Source organism: Pelodiscus sinensis, chromosome 6 (assembly GCF_049634645.1).
Source record: "Pelodiscus sinensis isolate JC-2024 chromosome 6, ASM4963464v1, whole genome shotgun sequence".
NCBI classification, from domain to species: Eukaryota; Metazoa; Chordata; order Testudines; family Trionychidae; genus Pelodiscus; species Pelodiscus sinensis.
Window position 1 is genome coordinate 117,827,315 of NC_134716.1, and position 20,533 is coordinate 117,847,847.

Genomic DNA, 20,533 nt, shown 5'->3' on the forward strand with positions numbered 1-20,533 from the left:
GGGATTTGGGCTTTGACCAGAGATAGCGGATTGGGTGCAAGGTCTTGGAGGCAGTTGTGGCCTGAGGAAGAGCATAGGAGGGGATGCAGTGTCTGGGAAAATGTATGGGGGCTGGAGAGGGGTGCATAAGGTTTGGGTTACATGGGGTGGGGGAGGGAGGGGTTTGGGTGCCAGAGGCAGGATCTGGCTGGGAGTAAGGATGTTAAATATTGAGTAATTGACTAGTCCAGTAGTCGATGAAATTTGCATCAACTACTCAACGATAAACACTTCTGCAGTCCTGGGGCTCTTGTACATTTCAAAGAAGGAATGCAGAACTCCGTATGCAGCCCCCAGGAAGTCCCACTCAGAGTCCCCCACTGACCCTGGGCTCCATGCTGCACTGCCGCTTTGAAATGCCATGCAGAGCCCAGGGTCACTCCCCAGCTGATCCCAAGATCTGTGCACCACACATCATATGACTCTGGCTACAGCTTGGGCCACTGGAGCAGCCTGGAGTGGCCACCTGCCACATGGCTCCAGCTCTGGCCCCTGCCAGGGGCACTGGAGCAGCTGCCAGCCACCTGCCACACGGCTCCGGCTCCTACCAGGGCCTCTGTAACAGCTGCTGCTGCCCATCATGCGGCCCGCATCTCCAGCCCTAGGGAAGGGCTGAAGCTAGGACTAAGGCCATGTGGTGGCTGCTTCAAATTCTCAGTGCGTGCCCACGCAGGTAAGCACCTTAGAGGGAACACTGCTGGGTGGCTCCCAGCCAGGAGTCCAGCAGGTTCCATAACCGGGGTCCCTGCCCTCCACACTCCTGTACTGTTCAGAGCATCTACAGGGTCCTTGTTTGCTGCTGCAAACACTGATCCTGGGGGATGAAGTGGGAGGGTCACTTCACATGCTGCCTATCCTACCAATAGGCAGCTACTATTGGCCAGAAACCGGCCAATGGGAGCTATTGGGGCTGGAGCAGTGTGAGAAACCTCTGCCCCCTCTCGAGAGGGGTGGGGGGAAGGGAGGCTCAGCATTCACAAAAGCATGTGGCTCTGCAGCTGGCCTCACTGCATGCCGAGTGAGGGTGGGGGACGCAGGGAGTGCGTGAGACTCTTGTGGGCCAGACCCGGCAGCTTGGTGGACTGAATCCAGCCCACAGACCATATTTTGCTCAGCCTTGGTCTAAAATGACAGCATGATGGATTGAATCACTTGGTGCAGGATGGTGGGTGGTATCTAAGTAATATCAGGGTATTGACTTATGTATTTGAGATAATTTGAGCAGCTATTTTATTTTAAAGATGGTGACTATCCCTTTCTGTATTTCAGAAGGCTTTTATTAATCTGTAGAAAAGCTGGGCAGCAGGGGAGGGGTTTGACAGGGCTATCATACTTTTTTCCCTTGGAAGTTTGATATCAGTGCAGAGCCATCTAGTGGAAAAAGAGGAATTTTTTACATTACATTTTCCCAGGATTTGAAAATTTATGTGTTTCTCATTTTACTTAAGTAATGGTGTATAAACTTTCAGATTACTAAATGGAAAAATATGAGGCAGTTTAAAAAGCGGCATTAAATTGCAATTTGAATTCTAACACACCCTACTTCTGTTGCTCAGGAAAGTTACAACTCCTTCTGCCTTAGTTTCCCAGTCCTTAATTCAAGTGCAACAATACTTTCCTGTATCCAGGTGGCATTGTGAATATTAATATTTTATATATAACTTAGAGGATGAAAAGTACAGATTATTATTATTAAATCCCATCTGAGATGTGAATGAGTAGTCAACTAGACGATTAACCAATAAACCTAGGCTTATCTAGTTGACTATTCACATTTCCCCCTTCACCTTGCTGCCTCTGTATCACTGAGCTCCTCAGTGGGGCCTGCCCTCCCCCACACTGCTGCCTCTATCAGAGGCAACAGCGCAAGGGGGTGTTTGTCGGGGGATGGGGAGGAGGGACAGGGGAGGTTGCCGCAAAGCCCCTGTCCACAGGGGGTCCAAGCGCTGTCCATAGGGAACTGCTATCAGAGGCAGCAGTGTGGGGCAGCAGGGGGCTTCCCAGGAGTGGGGCCGAATTGCACTGGCTGTTGGCTCTGCCCATGGGGACTACAGAAGAGTCAACTAACCACTAAAAATTAATCGACTATTCTATTACCCTCTATCTGTCTAACATTCCTAGTCTGAGGTAACATGCCTGGACAATCACAAGTACATTAGCATGGGTTCTGAAAGAGAAGGTGGAGCAACTTTGACATATTCTCAGAAAATTAAAACAAACTGTGGAGCAGATGGTATGAGCAGTTCTCTCAGACAGTGTTTTACAAATAATCTTAAAATTGGGGCCTTTTTACAATTCATTCTAAGACTTGTCCTCTGTAATTAGAGCTTGAGAGGTAAAAAAGGAGTTGTAGTTATTAGTACTGAAGATGCTCATATACCTATTAGCTTGGGGCTGTAGGGAGACTTGTGTTCAAATCCCCCTCTGTCTGACCTTAAACCTCCCTCCTCCGAAGAGAATTCCTTAACCACGGGGCTGTAGTGTATTGGGGAGGAGGGAAAGGTTTGTCTCAATCTCTCCTGATGATGTGTCTCTATTTTATATAAAACATTTAAATATTCACTGGGCCAGAGACTGCATGAATTGCTTTACAACCTAGTGGTTAGAACATTCACATTGGAAACCTAGGTTCCTGTGGCAATACCACTTTCTCCACTGTGAGTATGTCTACACTACAGAGTTTTGTTTGGTTTTTTTTTTGAAAAAACAGACGTTTTTCCAAAAAAAACTTCAATTACATCCACACTGCAATTGTGTTCTTTCGAAAGAAAAAGAGGGGTTTTTCTGACATTGGTAAACCTCTTTCTACAAGGAAGAAGCCTTTTTTCAAAAGAGCTCTTTCGGAAAAAGGTGTGTGTGAATGGGGAAGAGGAAAGAGGAAAAAGCACAGGTGCCCTGGTGGCCATTCCTCCCCTAGTAATCACAGCTTACATGCGAGATAGCGTTCATTCAGTGTGGATGCTATCTTTTGAAAAAGCAGATCGCTTTTTCAATGAGCTTTGGCAGTGTGGATTCCTTCTTTTGGAGGAAGTTTTTCTCTTCCAGAAAAGCTTCTTCCAAAAGAAGCCTGCAGTGTAGACATAGCTGTGTCTTGTACAGGTCTGGATCCGGTAGGCATGCTGTAAGTGTAAGGCAGCTTACATTACTGTTGAAAGCAGCTGTAGGCCTTTTTGCCAAAAATTCCCCAGTGAAGAAACCTCCTAAAAATGGGAGAATAGTTTTCTATGGTCCAGTGTTTGTCCTTTGGTGAGACTGATAAGAAGATTGCCCATTGTGATGGTTAATTTTGTGGTGTAGACCCTGTCCAACAAGAACTCAACTAAGGGCCTGTCTACACAAACAATTGTGAATATACCCATTGCTAGCCTGCTATGAACCAACTGTCCATGTGGACCTTCCTGAGGCATGACTGTTCATTAATGTGCTCTGACCTAGTCCTATTTCAATGAGGAAGAGATCAAAGTGCACTAATAAACTATTAATGCTCATCAGTAGGGTTCACACACAGTCCACAACAGCAAAGTGAGAAATAGTTTGACACTCCAGCTTGCTGCAAATTTAAATGTTTGTGTAGGCAAGCCCTAAGACTACCAAAACATTTCATATTATCGCCCTATCAGATGATAGCAACTTTCATTCACAATCAATTGAGGTTGGATCAGAACCAAAAATATAAAGATGATGACCTCAATCCTATGACATGCTAAGGAGTCCCGCTCAAGTCAAAAGGAGCTGAAGCTACTGAAAACCTTATAGAGTGGATCTTCTATTGCAGTGTTTCTTAAACTGTGTTCTGAGGTACACTGGTGTGCCGCGAGGCAGTTGGAGGTATGTTGCGGACAACAGAATTCAAAATGGCCACCCTTAAAGGGGCAAGCAAACTTTTTTTATTTTTGTGCTCAAAGTAACTTCCCCCTAGACCTTTTCCACCCCCCACCCCCAATAACTTCCCTACAACCCCCTTTTTTTCCCCACTCAACCAAAAATCCTTGGTGTTCCTCAGTCTTAAAAAGTTTAAGAAACACTGTTCTATTGCATAACAAGTCTAACGAACCTCTCAGTCACCCTATCTGTCCCATACAAACAACCAGCCTGAAAGCAATATACTATCACATAGGGACTTCAGCTCTGGTTATTAAAGAAGCAGTACATCTTATGCATGTGTGAAAGAAAATCAGCACTTACAAGTAAAAAGTTATTTAAAATTCAGTTTAGCTTTATAGTGATTTAGTCTTGCTGTTTAATTAGTATTTAGAATAGCATATTGTTTATAGTCATTGGTATTTCAATAGATGTTTAAGTGTTTAAAGTTTAATAAGCTCCTATGCTTAGAAGAACAAAAAATGCATGTAATTACATTTTCAATTACTATCCAGGATTTTTTGGGTCCATGCAATTAATAAAAGCTTAAGGCACTTAAACACGATCTTGTTTTAAAAGCTAAATAGTTGAGCACTTCACTAATTAGCTCCAACACTTAGTGTTTTTTTCTAAATTAACAAAATAAAAGTGTCATGTATTCATTTCTTTGTAGCTGTAAAAGACATGAGTTTGTGTAATCCAGTTTAATTTTAAAACGGAACTGTTCCCACACTTAATTCCATTTTTTTAAAAAGATACAGTGTACGGTCCAAATTAGTTTCTTGTGTAGCTCCACTCATTTCATTGTAACTCCATGTGTACTGGGGATTAATTTAACTCTAAAATTCTTCATTATTATGCAATCCTATTCCTACGCAATCCTATTTCTAAATGTTGTATATGTAGGATACTTTATAATGTAAAATACTAATTGCAAAGTACTTCAGTCAAAATGTCCTTGCCACTTTAATTCTGTGCCTGTGTGCATCCAGCCTATGCACTGAATAAGGCAAAGGTCTGGTGGAAAAAAATAGTATGTGATCTTGTAATTAAAGATTGTCTCATAATACATATACACAAAGGACCTGAACTGAAGTTGCATGGGCAACAATAAGCCTGGCATTTACCAGCATTCTAATCCTTAGCTTTGCAATCTAGGTATCCCCATGGATACCTGTCTATTTGTATATTTTTAAACAAAAAGGGTAAAAAACAAATTATATGATGTAACAACTGCCCTCCCGCAATCATGTCAGTAGGGTGCAATCCAGAAACTTTAGGACTGTAGCACAGCCTCTATCACTTGAGATACAGGACTCACTAAGTCAGTGGTCCCCACGCTGTGGGGCACACCTCCATAGAAGGGCATGGAGGAACATTTGTGGGGTGAGAAGGAGGTAAAGTAGAGCCTGGGCCAGCTCCTAGTGGGGACAGGAAAGAAGCACCACTCAGCCCTGCTCTGGCACAACTTAACTCCAGCCCTGGTCCCAGTTCTACTCCTTGCCATGGCCCAAAGCTCCCTGCTCTCAGCCCCACAACTATGGCCACAGTCCCCTAACCACAGCTCCAGAAGGAAGGGTGTGGACCAGGTAAGGAGGGGGCCATGACCAAAAACAAAAAAAACCCCACAACTTTGGGACCATTTCACTAAGGGTACATCTACCCTTCAGCTAGGGATATAATTTCCAACTCAGGTATCAGGTACACATGGTAGTTTTGATCAAGCTAAAGTACTAGCAATAGTAGCATTGCTTTGGATAAGCTGCCTGATTACTTTGCTACAACCAGACTATTTGGCTGGATATCCCTCACCACTGCTTGTGCTACTGCAACTATATCAGTGTTTCTGACACACTAATTTGATCAAAGCTAGCTCATGTATGTCTCCAGAGATAGAAATTACACCTCCAGTTGCAGGGCATCTTCCATTAGCTAGCAGCAAGACAAACCTGTAATCTCAGAGGCAGAACAGGCCACTGAGGACATGCGCTAGGTCCACAGTGTGGGTGGGTAGGTAGGTAGAGCTCAGCCTTTCCTGGCTCCTTTTCTGTTCTCGCCATACTAGGGAAGTTAAAAATCATGCAATAAGGTAACCATGTAACTACTGAAAATCTCAGTGATTAAACAGTTACCCACGCTGCAGGCTCTGCAGTATAAAGCTTAGGCTCTGCAATATAAAAGCTTAGCTATATATTGTGCAGCAAAACCTCCCTGGGAGCAGAGCCATCAGCCCCTGCCAGACCAACTCCTGGGGAGGAGGCTTCACTGTGGATTTCTGGGGGAGATTGGCCCAGTTCTCCCCTCTTCAGCCCACAGGAATTGTGAGAGCTTCTTCCACAACTTATGCTCTTATAGGGGTGGACAGGGAAGAGGAATGGAATGCTAAAGCCATGTGTCAGTGTAGTCAGACTCCACCTCCCCAAGGATACAGCTGCTCCCAGGTATTCCCAGAACAGTACAGGCAGAGAATGGAAAAGGCAAATGTTCAACAGTATAGAACAGTTAAACATGAATAGTATTAGACAAAACAAATAAAAGACTCTTCTCTAGCCCGATAATTTTCTCTCTGCCAAATTGAAGAGGCCTGCTGGAAACAATGGCAATATTAGAATTTGCATAAAAGGTTGCAAATGTCTTTTATAATGGAAAAATGTAAGATAGCCTAAACATAGGAGTCACAATAAGAATGCCATGTAATAGTAATGATGATGATAATACTTAGCTTTTATATAGTATTTTTCATTAGGGCTGTGTCTACACTGGCATGAATTTCCGGAAATGCTTAAAACGGAATACTATTCCGTTTTCAGTTTTTCCGGAAAAGGAGCGTCTACATTGGCAGGCTGCTTTTCCGGAAAAGCCCTTTTTCCGGGCAAGCATCTGTGGCCAATAAAGACACGCTTTTCCGGAAAAGAGCCCCGATCGCCATTTTTGCGATCGGGGCTTTTTTCCGGAAAAGACTACTGGGCTGTCTACACTGGCCCTTTTCCAGAACAGTGTTCCGGAATAAGGACTTATGCCCGAGCGGGAGCAGAATAGTTTTTCCGGAATAGCAGCTGATTTTGTACAGTAGAGCATCGTTGCTTTTCTGGAAATTCAAGGGCCAGTGTAGATAGCTCGCAGCTTATTCCGGAACAGCGGCTGATTTTCTGGAATAAGTGGCCCAGTGTAGACACAGCCTAGTAGTTCTCAAAGAGTTTTAGGGTATGTCTACACTACAAAGTTAGTTCGAACTAACGGACGTTAGTTCGAACTAACTTTAATAGGTGCTACACTAGCGCTCCGCTAGTTCGAATTTGAATCGAACTAGCGGAGCGCTTAGTTCGAACTAGGTAAACCTCATTTTACGAGGACTAACGCCTAGTTCGAACTAGCTAGTTCGAACTAAGGGCTGTGTAGCCCTTTAGTTCGAACTAGTGGGAGGCTAGCCCTCCCCAGGTTTCCCTGGTGGCCACTCTGGCCAACACCAGGGAAACTCTATGCCCCCCTCCCGGCCCCGGATCCCTTAAAGGGGCACGGGCTGGCTACGGTGCCCGTGCCAGGTGCAAGCCTGCCAGCACCCAGCTAGCAGACCCTGCACCTGGCACGGCACAGAGCCACCCACCCGATGCCCCCCAGCCCACCCCCTCTTGCCGGGACCAGGCTGGCGGCTCCCGGGAGCTTGCCCTGGACCGCAAGAGGCGGGCACCTTCCTGGGCTAGTGCGGACATCGTGGACCTCGTCCACGATCTCCGCACTAGGCACAGGAAAGTGGCCGTCTAGGGCAGGAGAGCTGCCAGCCTGGCCACCCAGGACCAGGTGTGCATGAAAATCAAGGGGGTCCACTGAGACCCCCGACACTGAGCCCTGAGCTTACAATGGCCGTCCTGGGTCAGACCAAAGGTCCATCTAGCCCAGTAGCCTGTCTGCCAACAGCGGCCAACCCTAGGGACCCTGGAGGGGATGGACCGAAGACAGTGACCAAGCCATTTGTCTCGTGCCATCCCTCTCCAGCCTTCCACAAACTTTGGGCAGGGACACCACTCCTACCCTCTGGCTAATAGGACTCCATGGCCCCAACCTCCATGACTTTATCTCACTTCCCTTTAAACTCTGTTCTAGTTCTAGCCTTCACAGCCTCCTGCAGCAAGGAGTTCCACAGGTTAACTATTTGCTTTGTCAAGAACAACAACTTTCTCTTACTAGTTTCAAGCCTGCTACCCATTCCTTTCCTTTGGTGTCCTCTAGTCCTTCTTTATGGGAACTCAGGAAGAACTTTTCTGAATGCACCCTCTCCACCCAACCCCTGCTTTTAGAGACCTCTATCCTGTCCCCTCTCCGTCTCCTCTTTTCTAAGCTGAACAGTCCCAGTCTCTGTAGCCTTTCTTCATCTGGGACCTGTTCCCAACCCCTGATCATGTTAGTTGCCCTCCCCTCTCCCAGCCTCTCTCTTCCCCTCTCCCACCTCCTTTTCCCAGTCTCCCCCAGTTTTTTTCAATAAAGACAGAGTCAATGTTGGAAGAAACGTTATCTTTATTTTGTACATCAATAAGAAGGGGGGCTAGGGAAGGGTAAGTGGAAGGAGGTGAGGGAGGAATGGGGTACGAGCCCCCGATGGGGAGGACTGGGCTGGCTCTGCGGGCTTCTGGGGGTGGAAGCTCTCCTGCAGCCCCCCAATTACTCCCTCTCCCCAGATGGCAGCCTGCGGCAAGTGCAGCCGGGCTGATGGCCTAGTGGTGTGATGTGCCCAGTGTGGGCACTCAGGGCACTCCAAGCCAGAACTTCTTTGCAAGCGGGGCACCCCTTAGAACTGTGTGTCCGGGGTGGGGGTCGGGACCCTTTAAGCGCAGCCCTCGGCTAGCCTGAGACAGCATCTCCATGCTCTAAGTCCTCCTTTTATGCCCTGCCGGCACTGCTTCCGGCCATCCTTAAGCCCTGTTCAGAGTCCACTCAATGTGGACTTACTAGTTCGAACTAGCAAAACGCTAGTTCGAACTAGTTTTTAGTTCTAGATGCGTTAGTTCGAACTAGCTTAGTTCGAATTAACTAATTCGAACTAAGTTAGTTCGAACTAGCGCTGTAGTGTAGACGTACCCTTACAGAGGCAGTCAACATCAAAATCTCCATTTTACAGATAAGGAACTGAAGCACAGAGAGAAATGTGCATGACAGTTCCTTTATAGATTAAAGATAAACATTAAGGATGTGATATTTTTATAATTTGACAATACAAATACTGCACATGAGAACAAATAGGGATGGGCAACCTTGGCTAAGAGTGGGCCACACAAATGGCCCTCCTTCATCTCAGTGGACTACAAGACTGTCATAACCAAAACCGTCTCCTGTGATTGTGTACTTTTGCTTACTGCACTTGTGTACCTAGAATTTGTAGGGTGTGCTGATTGAAATGTGGCAGCACTTTGGATGCAGAGAGATCTCATGACTCTTACAGTCAATGTTGGATGCAATCAGCACACACATATGATGTGCCCTTGCTTTACATTTGTATCACTTTAGCGATACACATAGGAAAAAAATATGCAGACAGAAACCAGCAGAATCTGGCAACTCTCCATATGGGCAACAGTAAACAAAGTGTCTTGTAAGTCACATATAGAACCCTGTTGGGTTGCAGGTTGCCCACCACTAGGCTAGGGCCATTCTAATTTGAAATGTAAAATTACAAATATGAATTATGATCTCTAATATAAATAGAGCCCTATTCATTCTCACTTTACTAATCCAGACACTCCACAATGGGCATTCAGAGAACTTTGATCTCTTCCCCTCCTCAGTAAAGATATGATCAATTTTGCTGAAGTCATGTCTTACGTTACTAAGACTTCATTAATTTAACAAAACAAAAAACAACAACTATGATATATTTATTATTGTAATATGAACTTACACTTAGGCTATGTCTACCCTTGTATGTTCTTGCGCAAAAATGGCTACTCTTGCACAAAAACATGCCACCTGTCTACACTGTCCGCATGTTCTTGTGCAAGTAAACTGATGTTATACTGTAGAAAATCAGGGCTTCTTGCGCAAGAACTCTGATGCTCCCTCTCAGGAAGAAGCCCTCTTGCGCAAGAGCTCTTCCAGAAGAGGCCAGTGTAGACAGGCAACATGAATTTCTTGTGCAAGAAGCCCCTACGGTTAAAATAGCCATCAGAGCTTTCTTGTGCAAGAGAGCGTCCACACTGGCATGGATGCTCTTGAGCAAAAGCACATGCCAGTGTAGACGCTCTCTTGTGGAAGAGTTTTTGCACAAGAACTCTTCTGCAAAAGAGTTCTTGTGCAAGAAGCTGCCAGTGTAGATGTAGCCTTATGGCTGTGAATAAGCCACCCCCTGAATGATATAAGTTACACAAACATATGTGCAAATGTGGACAGCACTATGCTGGTAGGAGAGTGTCTCCTGCCAACAGTTTTTGCCACTCAGAGAGCTTTTGTTATACCTACAAGAGAGCTGTCTCTTGTTGGCACAGTGATAGAAATGTAGCCGTGTTAGTCTGGGGTAGTTGAAGCAAAATGCAGGACAATGTAGCACTTTAAAGACTAACAAGATGGTTTATTAGATGATGAGCTTTCGTGGGCCAGACCCACTTCCTCAGATCAAATAGTGGAAGAAAGTAGTCACAACCATATATACCAAAGGATACAATTAAAAAAAAATGAACAAATATGAAAAGGACAAATCACATTGCAGAACAGAAGGGGGATGCGGGGGGAGGGAGGGGGAGGAAGGAAGGTAAGTGTCTGTGAATTGATGATATTAAAGGTAGAGAGAGTGGGATGTTTGTGAGTTAATGGTATTAGAGGTGATAATTGGGGAAACTGTCTTGGTAATGGGTGAGATAATTCAAATTCTTGTTAAGTCCTTGTTGGCAAGTGTCGAATTTTAACATGAATGACAGTTCAGAGGATTCCCTTTCAAGTGCAGATGTAAAAGGTCTTTGTAGCAGAATGCAGGTGGCTAAGTCATTTAGAGAGTGTCCTTTCTTGTTGGCACAGAGTGTCTTCACTAAACGTACTGCAACGCCGCAGCTGCACTGTTGCAGAGCTATGGGTGTACCCAAACCCCTTATACCTCACCCTTTGGTGGGTGATTTAACAGTGGAACGGTTCAAAGATTAAGTATAGTGGAAAGCAAGTACAAACATTCCATTAACTGTATTAAAGGGACTGTGTAATACAAGTACTTACAGGAAACACATTTTGTAAGGGGGACATCATTACATGTCCCACTCGTGGAGAAACATTGGCCTTACTGAAATAAGTGTGAGTTGTAATACCATCTCCAATGGGATCAGAAAAGGATTTCATGCCTTGCCCAGACTGATACAAAGGAGTCTGGAGCATAAAAATTGTATCAAATATTCAATGGAGGCTACATTTGCTGTTAAGCAGCAGATGGCGATAAAGGGACAGGTGACAGAATGCACTCAGCCGAACAAGCTCCTGTGTTAGTCTGTAAAGGGGGGGGGGGGGGGGGGGAGAAGTCACACAGCGAACTGGAGTCTCTGCTTGAGCAGGAGGATGGATTCCCACAGGTGTACGGACACCGGGGACTCCCCCCAGCCATGGGCGGTGAGCCCAGTCCTGAGGAGACGCTCCACGACTGACAATACCGCGCCCCGAAACTGAAAGGCGGACGCACGGACACCTCCCGCTGCTGTTATCTGCGCCTGCGCACCGAGAACGCCTGCGGCAGGGCGGTCTCTCTTTGCGCGTGCGCGGTCATGGCGCTCCCAGCTGCCCCGTCTCCATAGTAACGGAGAAGCGCAGCGGCCTTTCGGGGGCACTCACCGCCTCCTTGGCCTGGTGGGTGGTCTTCAGCGTCTGGTAGGAAAGCTCCATGGTTGCGGGGTACGCGGAGAGAGACCCGCTTCTCTCACGGTATAAGCGGGAAAGTAAAACCCACTCGGAGACACCGGGCACCGACCCCACAACGACTCATCGGCACACCGCTCGGGTGGAGAGGGAGGGCCTGTCTGAGGCGCTGACCAATCAGCGGGCGGGGTGGCGGGCGTTGTCCGTTGTCTTGACCTATCAGAGTGCCGGGAGGCGGGGATTGTCTTTAGAACTGTCCAATCACAGAATTACAAAAAAAACCCGAGCGGCTTGACCTACTGGCCAATCGTCATATAGGGAGGCAAGGCCCGCCGGGGATACTGGCCAATCACCACATCGGACAACGGCGCGTGCCCCTGTCTGCAGCTGAGCCTGGGCTGTGCGGAGAACGTGCGGGATAGAGCCCTGCTCCGCGCTGCCTGTCCCCGCTGGGCGCGGAGAGCAGCTGGGGGCAGGCATCCCTCCTCCACACCGGGCCTGGGCACCGGTCTGAATGAGCCTAGACCCCACCCCATCATGCCTTTATTCCATGCCCAGCCCACCCTGCCATTAGCTCAGTGCCCAGGCCCAGCCCAACTCCACTGCCATTAGCTTCTTGTTCCGTTCCCTGTTCCCCCCATTAGCTCCTCACTCCATGCCAGCTGTCAGTACATGCCCACTCTGCCATTAGTTCTTTGCACGTCGGAGCAGAAGCAGCATAGGGCCCTTGTCAACAGTTCCAGCCCTGCCCTTATCTCCCTTCCTAGCAGGGCATGGTCTCATGGCCCTGGAACATCTCAGAAGGCACTCGCCCCGGCTGTGTCTCGACTAGCAAGTTTTTCCACAAAAGCAGCTGCTTTTGCAGAAGAACTTGCCAGCTGTCTACACTGGCCACTTGAATTTCCGCAAGAACACTGACGATCTCATGTAAGAAATCAGTGCTTCTTGCGGAAATACTATGCTGCTCCCGTTCGGGCAAAAGTCCTTTTGCGCAAAAGTGTTTGCGCAAAAGGACCAGTGTAGACAGCTCAGATTTGTTTTGCGCAAAAAAGCCCCGATCGCGAAAATGGCAATGGGGGCTTTTTTTGCACAAAAGCACATCTTGATTGGCACGGACCCTTTTCTGCAAAAAGTGCTTTTGTGAAAAAGCGTCTGTGCTAATCGAGATGCTATTTTTTGCAAATGCTTTTAACGGAAAACTTTTTCATTAAAAGCATTTGCAGAAAATCATGCCAGTCTAGATGTAGCCCCTGTTTTCATCCTCTGTCCACAGCAGGTATATTCAGAGGTATATGGGACATCTCCCAGAACATGCCCTCATTTACAAACCACTACCTGCACCTGATAAACCTTGATGTGGTTTATCAGCTAAGGAGATGAGATGTCCTAGAGATTAGTGGTTAAAGAGGCATTTTTGATAGGGAGTGTTAAGGGTGGAGTGGGGCTCAGGCAGTTAAGAATAGAATAGAGAATAATGTGAAAGATATAATGGGGGCTGGAGGAGTGTGTCTTGACAGACCATATGTAGGGGGCACAAAAGCTAAATTGGTTTAGGAGAGTACAAGTATAAATGGCATGAATTTATCCAAAGATAATTAAGGGTGGTGGTGTGGAAGCACTGAACCAACTGAATTTAAAACAAGTTCAGTACAACTGATGGCTTAATTAAAAATGTTTCAAGCCACTAGCATAGAAATAAGGCCCTACTGGTAAAGCCAATCTTAAATCTCTACTGTGCATCAGATAAGACTGCTTATGGAAGTAGGAATAAGAGATCCTCCGGAATAGGGCTTTATTCCGGAGGATTGGGCCAGTCTAGATGCTTTTTTCCGGCTTTTCCCCAAGCCGGAAAAAAGCGGCGGACATCTTTATTTAAATCCCCCGTGGATTTCCCTATTCTGAAGTTGAAAATTAGCATGCCCCTTTCGGAAAAGGGGCCAGTGTAGACGTAGCCTATGTGTCTAGTAGAGGACATGATTGATAAACTTCACACAGTCCACTGTCTCCCACATCCTGCACTAGTTTCCAAGGGCTCTAATTTCCAAAGATTACATGGCCTTCTGACTGATGGGATAAGCAGGAATTCAACTATTCAATAAACTTTTTCCTGTGGTACTGGGAATAGTGGATGGCATGGATATGAAAAATCGTAAACTGAGACAGCTGCATCAAGCATCATTGTACTTAAACTGTGAAACATGATAGCAGGATGCAATGCACAACCGGAATCTATAGACACATACAAAATTCCATACATCCTGCCATTACTCATAAATGTGGACACTATCTACCAAAGGTGAAGGTTGCTTGGTAAGGAGAAGGAAATAAGCCATGAACCATCGAAGTGTTTCCCTCTTCCCGCTGTTCCTATCTCGAGGAGTTGGACCCAGTTACCTTACTGGAAACTTTAAAGGCCATAGAATCTGGGACCTGAAGAATTCTGAATTATAGCAGGCACTGTTGGCAGTGCCCCTCTACTATATATATTGGTCAAACTGGATGTTCTCTACGTGAAAGAATCAATGGACACAAATTGGATATACATGAAGAAAATACTCAGAAGCCAGTGGCAGAACATTTCTGTTCACCTAACCATAATCTCACAGTTCTGAAGGTGGTGGTCTTGTCACAGGCCAGTTCCTCAAGCCAAATAGACAGGGAAGACTTGGAATTACAATATATATGCAAATTCAATTCAATTAATTATGGACTTATTCAAGATATGGGGTGGTGGAAACTTTATCAATGAAGGTGCTAACTACTTTCTAAATGGTATCCTTCTTGACTTACCCATCCACTGACTTTCATCTTTATCTACTCAGGTTTAACACCCTTTCTCCTGATACTTTATGCATAGAGATAGGGGGGTAGGTGACAGGTTTAACACACTTCCCACCCCCTTCCCTTCTCCTATTTATTTCGAGTTTCTTTATCCTCTAATCATAACTCCAGTCATCTGAAGAAGTGGGCTGTGCCCACAAAAGCTCATGATACCATGTTTTGTTAGTCTATAAAGTGCTACCAGACCATTTGCTTGCTGGTTTTTTTCTATGTTGTAAAGTATTTGTAAAAACTCAAACCCCTATCTTGCAGATGGTTCTGCAGATGCAAGTCCCTGTAACTATGCAGAACAAGTTGCAGGCTCATGGTTGCAGTTGGCAATTTAGTGGCTTACAAGGAAGTGGGCAATCAGGTAATCCAGATGAGTAGAGGAGAAAAACATATGAAACCATTTAATATAAATATTTTACTTAAATTAATAATGGTCAATATAACAATTGTATTTCTTGACAGTAAACATTTTCCTGGTGTTTGCAACTACTACTTTGGAGCACTGTATGAGAACAGGAAAGAGAAACAGAGCTCGCGTGTTTGTCAAAGCCCATCAAAGTACAAAAAGTAAGCAGTGACGAATAAATATAAATTAACTTTCTTTGTAAGCTGTTACTATTAGTACTATAACTAAGGAAATTTTACTTTAACCTGATAACATGCCTAGTTTAGAACAATACAGATTTTTTTATTGGTTCATACAACAGACACAGGGTTGAGTTATGCTGCTGCCTTCCATTTCTAAGTTTTGCTGTTCCAAACTGCAGGGCCTCAGTCCATTTCAGAAATTAGACGCAGTGGGTGTATTTCCAACAAAAATTGTTTTCTTCAGCTATAGATAATAGAATAATAAGGCTTCTAAAAGCCAGAGCACAAATTGAAAATAAATGAGAGTAGGACTGTATCTCCACCAGGCTTTAAAAATGTTAGCACCTGTGTAAAGAGGGTGTTAAATGCTACTGAATTAGAATTCTCCTCTCACCTTCATTTGTGCTAATATGTTACACTCTCTTTCCACAAGACAATGGATCTGATGCAGAACTTGCAGTTTAAAGTCTTTATGACTAAACATAATCCCATATAGACTTAAAACACAGTCTGTCCCCACTGCTACTTTCTTTGTATCCATCATTCAGTAAGGCTGGATAACACAGGGCTTAAAATGCTAATAAGCCTAATTTGTGAGCAGCTGTGTGGTTTCTAACTGCCTGCCCCAAGGTTTAAACCCTGGCTTGCAATCACCCATTTGGCTTTCCTGGTGCTATCAGTATTTTATTAGGCAACAAAGCTATGGTAGACTCAGTATCACCAACATGCATGGCAAAGGGCCTTGAAAAGATTATTATTATGCTAATGATGTATGTCCCTGTTAACCAGCCTATCCCTATGAGGTGAAAGAGCATCTGGCTTCTGGAGAGTTTGCTCCCCGGTATGAGTAGTACTTTGGTATAGAAAACCCTGCATTATTGGCTTCCCTAGTAAGAGGTACTGCTTTGCTGATGGCTACTTCACAGCAAGGCAAGGTGTCTGCTCCACAGAGAGCTGCCTCATCATTCTGCTCTGTGCCTTTCACTACAAAACAAGAGAGGCCAGAAGGCCAAAGTGTGGGAGATGCTCCTAGGGCTGTGCCAGTGGCCCCAAGGAGGCTGAGAAGAAGGAGGAAGTGGAAGAAGCTGCCAAGAGAAGTCACAATTGAGGTAAGCTTGTTTAAAGCTTATAGAAGGCAGGAGAGGCTGTCTTTTTAATAGGCTTTGACACCCTCAGCAGCCTGAGTGGCTTATTATCTGTGGTTGATGGCTGGTCAATACATTGTATGCAGGGGCACTCAAAAGCTGGGGTTTATCTGTGAGCACAAAAGGTAGTTTAAAACTCTTTGGGAATGCTGATGGGCTGATGCACCAGGAATGGGGGAAGGGAAGATTTCCCCCAGAAGAAGAGAAACTCAAAGGGGAGAAACTTAAAAAACAACAAATAGTCAGGTATCACTTTAAAGACTAACAGAGAGACTGTTCAGGCCTGGAGTAGGAAATGAATGGGGAAGGCCCTTTGGGGGAGGGGGAGAAAGGAAAAAGGGAAGGGGTCCCTGAGGAGGAAAGGGGAAGGCAGCTTTGGGAGGAGGACCTTGGAAGGGGAAGAAGACTTGTGAAAAGTGGGGCCTGGAAAAGAGAGAGCATTGTGGAAGGTGGAAAGTAGGGAGGCCGATTAAGAGAAGATCTAGAAATGGTTGGGGTGGAAAACTGGAGACAGGGCGAGAAGGAGGAATGTAGAGAAGGAGGAAGAGTTGAAAAAAGTAGTTATCGAGGAAATTGAATCCAAAGGACAAATGGGAAACAGTAGACTAGAAAGTAAGGTAGATTAATGTCCTTTCTAATAACCTGTTAGGTGTCAAAACATTGCAAAAACAGTCTGTTTGCTTAGCTCACCTGATATTGGAATATGTGATTCTGTGGGTTACTGGGTGGATAGACAGACATAGATGTGAATTGGAAGGGGATAGAGAAGCCAAATATCCCTCTGTGCGAAGGTGAAAATATCCTGTTTTGTGGGTGTTCTATAGATCTGATTCTGTTTTCATATGTAACTGAAGTGAAAGATATGAGGGTGTGGTGTGTGTCTACCATGAGACTGACCATAATGGGTCAGCCTTCTTTCCTCCAACTCCCTCACCCAGACCAGCCACAATGGGTTTGTCTTTTGTTTTTGAATAGGGTGTGTTTATAACAGAATTGAACAATTGTGACAACTATCATTGTTAAACATGAGTATAAAGTCAGTGTAGATAGCACAAGTCATCCCTGATCATTTCATAGAATACTAGGACTGGAAGGGACCTCGAGAGGTCATCGAGTCCAGTCCCCTGCCCCCATGGCCGGACTAAATACTGTCTAGACCATCCCTGATAGACATTTATCTAACCTACTCTTAAATCTCTCCAGAGATGGGGTTTCTACAACCTCCCTGGGCAATTTATTCCAGTGTTTGACTACCCTGACAGTTAAGACATTTTTCCTAATGTCCAACCTAAACCTCCCTTGCTGCAGTTTAAGCCCATTGCTTCTTGTTTTATCCTCAGAGGCCAAGATGAACAAGTTTTCTCCCTCCTCCTTATGACACCCTTTTAGACACCTGAAAATGGCTATCATGTCCCCCCTCAGTCTTCTCTTTTCTAAACTTAACAAACCCAATTTTCAGCCTTCCTTCATAGGTCATGTTCTCTAGATCTTTAATCATTCTTGTTGCTCTTCTCTGGACCCTCTCCAATTTCTCCACATCTTTCTTGAAATGTGGTGCCCAGAACTGGACACAATATTCCAACTGAGGCCTAACCAGTGCAGAGTAGAGAGGAAGAATGACATTTAGATCCCATGGGTTCAGCAAGGTTTATCTTCAACCAGCTGACCTATTACACACAAAGGTCTCTGTCTGAATTGACCTCCATTTTGTATTGTACACCGAATAAATGTGACTCCTTGAGGTAACAAAATGACACAATCTTCTAGAGTTGTCAAGCCAACTAGAGAGCATAGAAGTAGAGGCTGCCTATGGCATAGCTCTATGAGCCTCCCCAGAAGAGTAAAGGCTGTGCAATGTTTTCAGTCTTCAATGGCCAACAGAACTGATTGGGCTTGAGGAGGAATTTTGCATGTTGTCTCCTGTGCCAGTGCATTTGAAGTCTAACTTTAGTATGCACTTCCCAGAAGGAATTATCCAGAATTCTACCTGACAACTCCTGCTGCAAGTGGCCTGCTGCACAAGCGATGGCTAACTCATGTAATTCAGAGCTCTTTGTCTTAATGTTTTAAAGCCATATTTAACTTCTAACAAAATATAGAAAAAGTGCCTCTGCTTGCTAACTGCAGGACACTATTTGGAATTTCAAAACTTTCTGGGGCAGGAAGCCTGTATCTTTGCTTTCTAATGTCTCTCCAGGTCTCTTCACTTTCTCCCTCCTTGAGCTGGCCTGGTTGGTTGGTTGGTTGTTGATTCCATCATTCCTTTTTTATTTTAGCAAATCAGTTTTTGATTTAACAGCAGTATTGTCAACCAAACTGAACATTGTGACTGGGCAATTATTGTAACTTGAGATTATCTCTAGCTACTTTTGAAAATACACTTTTCAGTTGCACCTCAATGTTAGTTTTGCTGTAAATGTCTCAGCGTTTCCTTTGCAGCAGGAGACCCATTTTTCTTTTTCAGATTTACTGCTTTGTGACATTTTCTGCTTCATTTTTTATTAATAAAATGAATCTCATTGTCGCCACTTCTGTTGTGATGAGACTGTATCCAATAATAAATGGAAAAAACTGAGACCAATGATATCATTCTAGTCCATATATATTATATACACACACTGCACTTTAACTTGTTCAGACTCAAAATGTTCACTATACTAGCTCTCATTAATAGAATAACAATGCTTCTTATAAAAATAAACAAAAATGTGTGCTTCAACTTTCGCATTTGTGTCCAAAAGAATAATGCTTATGTTAAGGTACTGGAGAAAGGTTCAAGAGATCTGGATTTTAATATCCGCTCTACCAAAGTCTTCCTCTTTAATCATTTTTGTTACTCTTCTCTGGACCGTTTCCAATTTCTCCACATCTTTCTTGAAATGTTGTACTCAGAACTGGACACAGTACTCCCATCGTGGCCTAATCAGTGCAGAGTAGAGTGGAAGAATGATTTCTCTTGTCTTGCTGTTAATGCATTCCAGAATCATGTTTGCTTTTTTTGCAGCTGTTACACTGTTGACTTCTGTTTAGCTTGTGGTCCACTATGACCCCTAGACTCCTTTCTGTAGTACTCCATCCTAGACAGTTACTTCCCATTCTGTAGGGCTACGTCTACACTGGCGCGATATTGCGCCAGAAGTATGCAAATGAGGCTAAGTGTGGAATATCGCTGAGCCTCATTTGCATATCGAATGAGCTGCCATTTTTGCAGAAGAGGCTCTTGTGCCAGAAGGAGCATCTACACTGCTCTTCCTTGCACAAGAAGGGGCAGTGTAGACGGCTCTTTCTGGCGCAAGAACCTCTTCTGCAAAAATGGCAGCTCATTAGATATGCAAATGAGGCTTGGCGATATTCCACGCTTAGCCTCACTTGCATACTTCTGGCACAAGCTCGCGCCAGTGTAGACATAGACTGTTCCTCAGTGGAATGCTTTGCATTTGTCCTTATTAAACTTCATCCTGTTTACCTCAGACCATTTCTATAGTTTGTTCAGATCATTTTGAATTATGACCAGTATTCCCCTAAACCAGTGGTCCCCAACATTTTGGGGCTGCTAGGCGCCTGGCGCAGGGCTGCTCATGCGCTGGGCGTACGGGGGCGGGGCCGCTCACAGGCCACGTGACTGGAGGCGGGGCCAAGCACGCGCGGCGCGCCCGGGGCCGGCGCTGGCATATGCCTGGGGCTGGCACCTGCCGCATGCCCCGGAGCGGGGCCAGCCCAGATTGCTCTGCGGGCACAAATAAATGGCCCAGTAGGCACCATGGCGGGGACCACTGCCCTAAACTGTCTGGCCGTGCAGCTTCACAGGTGATTAATCAGCCTCTCCCAGTTAGAGGCTCAGAGCATGGAGCTGACTGAGTGGATGGGGCTGATTAATCACTTGTGAAGCTGTGCTGCCCCAGTAGGGAACACTGATTATGACCCTATCCTCCAAAGCAGTGGTTCCCAACCTTTGTTATGCAGGGGACTGGCAAACCCATTCACAGACTTTTGGCAGACCAGTAACATTTGTCTTGGACTGGTCAGAGAACATCACAAGAGAATGGACAGTAGTTGAGAAGAGGGAGGGTTTGAAGGCTGGGGATTATTAGAAGTGGTGGGTTTTACAGAAAGATATGCAGGGGAGGGACAAGAACAGGAAAATATTCCAGGCATAGGGCACAATTTACAGTGTGACACAGTAGATTGTAAATGAGAAAAGGGACTGTCTCTTGTTTTGTCCTGTCCACCTAGCACAGATTGGATGCCAT

At 45.2% G+C, this 20,533-nt stretch overlaps 2 protein-coding genes across 12 annotated transcripts in view; one reads left to right on the plus strand and one right to left on the minus strand.

Annotated features, from left to right (window-relative positions):
- Positions 1-11,900, minus strand: part of KATNAL2 (katanin catalytic subunit A1 like 2) — a 54,066-nt gene extending 42,166 nt beyond the window's left edge. For 3 of the 7 annotated variants that reach the window (XM_006136759.4, XM_014580419.3, XM_006136757.4), the window contains exon 1: positions 11,695-11,892. In XM_006136759.4, the coding sequence (XP_006136821.2) occupies positions 11,695-11,745 (51 nt within the window). In that variant the 5' untranslated portion in view covers positions 11,746-11,892. Of the gene's footprint in view, positions 1-11,694 lie in introns of all 7 variants that reach the window. The other 4 variants (XR_003086881.2, XM_006136758.4, XM_014580421.3 and 1 more) reach the window with 4 other exon arrangements.
- Positions 11,901-15,946: 4,046 nt separating this feature from the next.
- PIAS2 (protein inhibitor of activated STAT 2) overlaps positions 15,947-20,533 on the plus strand; it is a 56,800-nt gene continuing 52,213 nt past the window's right edge. The window contains exon 1 of one of the 5 annotated variants that reach the window (XM_075932713.1): positions 15,947-16,247. In XM_075932713.1, the coding sequence (XP_075788828.1) occupies positions 16,050-16,247 (198 nt within the window). In that variant the 5' untranslated portion in view covers positions 15,947-16,049. The remainder of the gene's footprint in view (positions 16,248-20,533) is intronic. The other 4 variants (XM_075932710.1, XM_075932711.1, XM_075932715.1 and 1 more) reach the window with 4 other exon arrangements.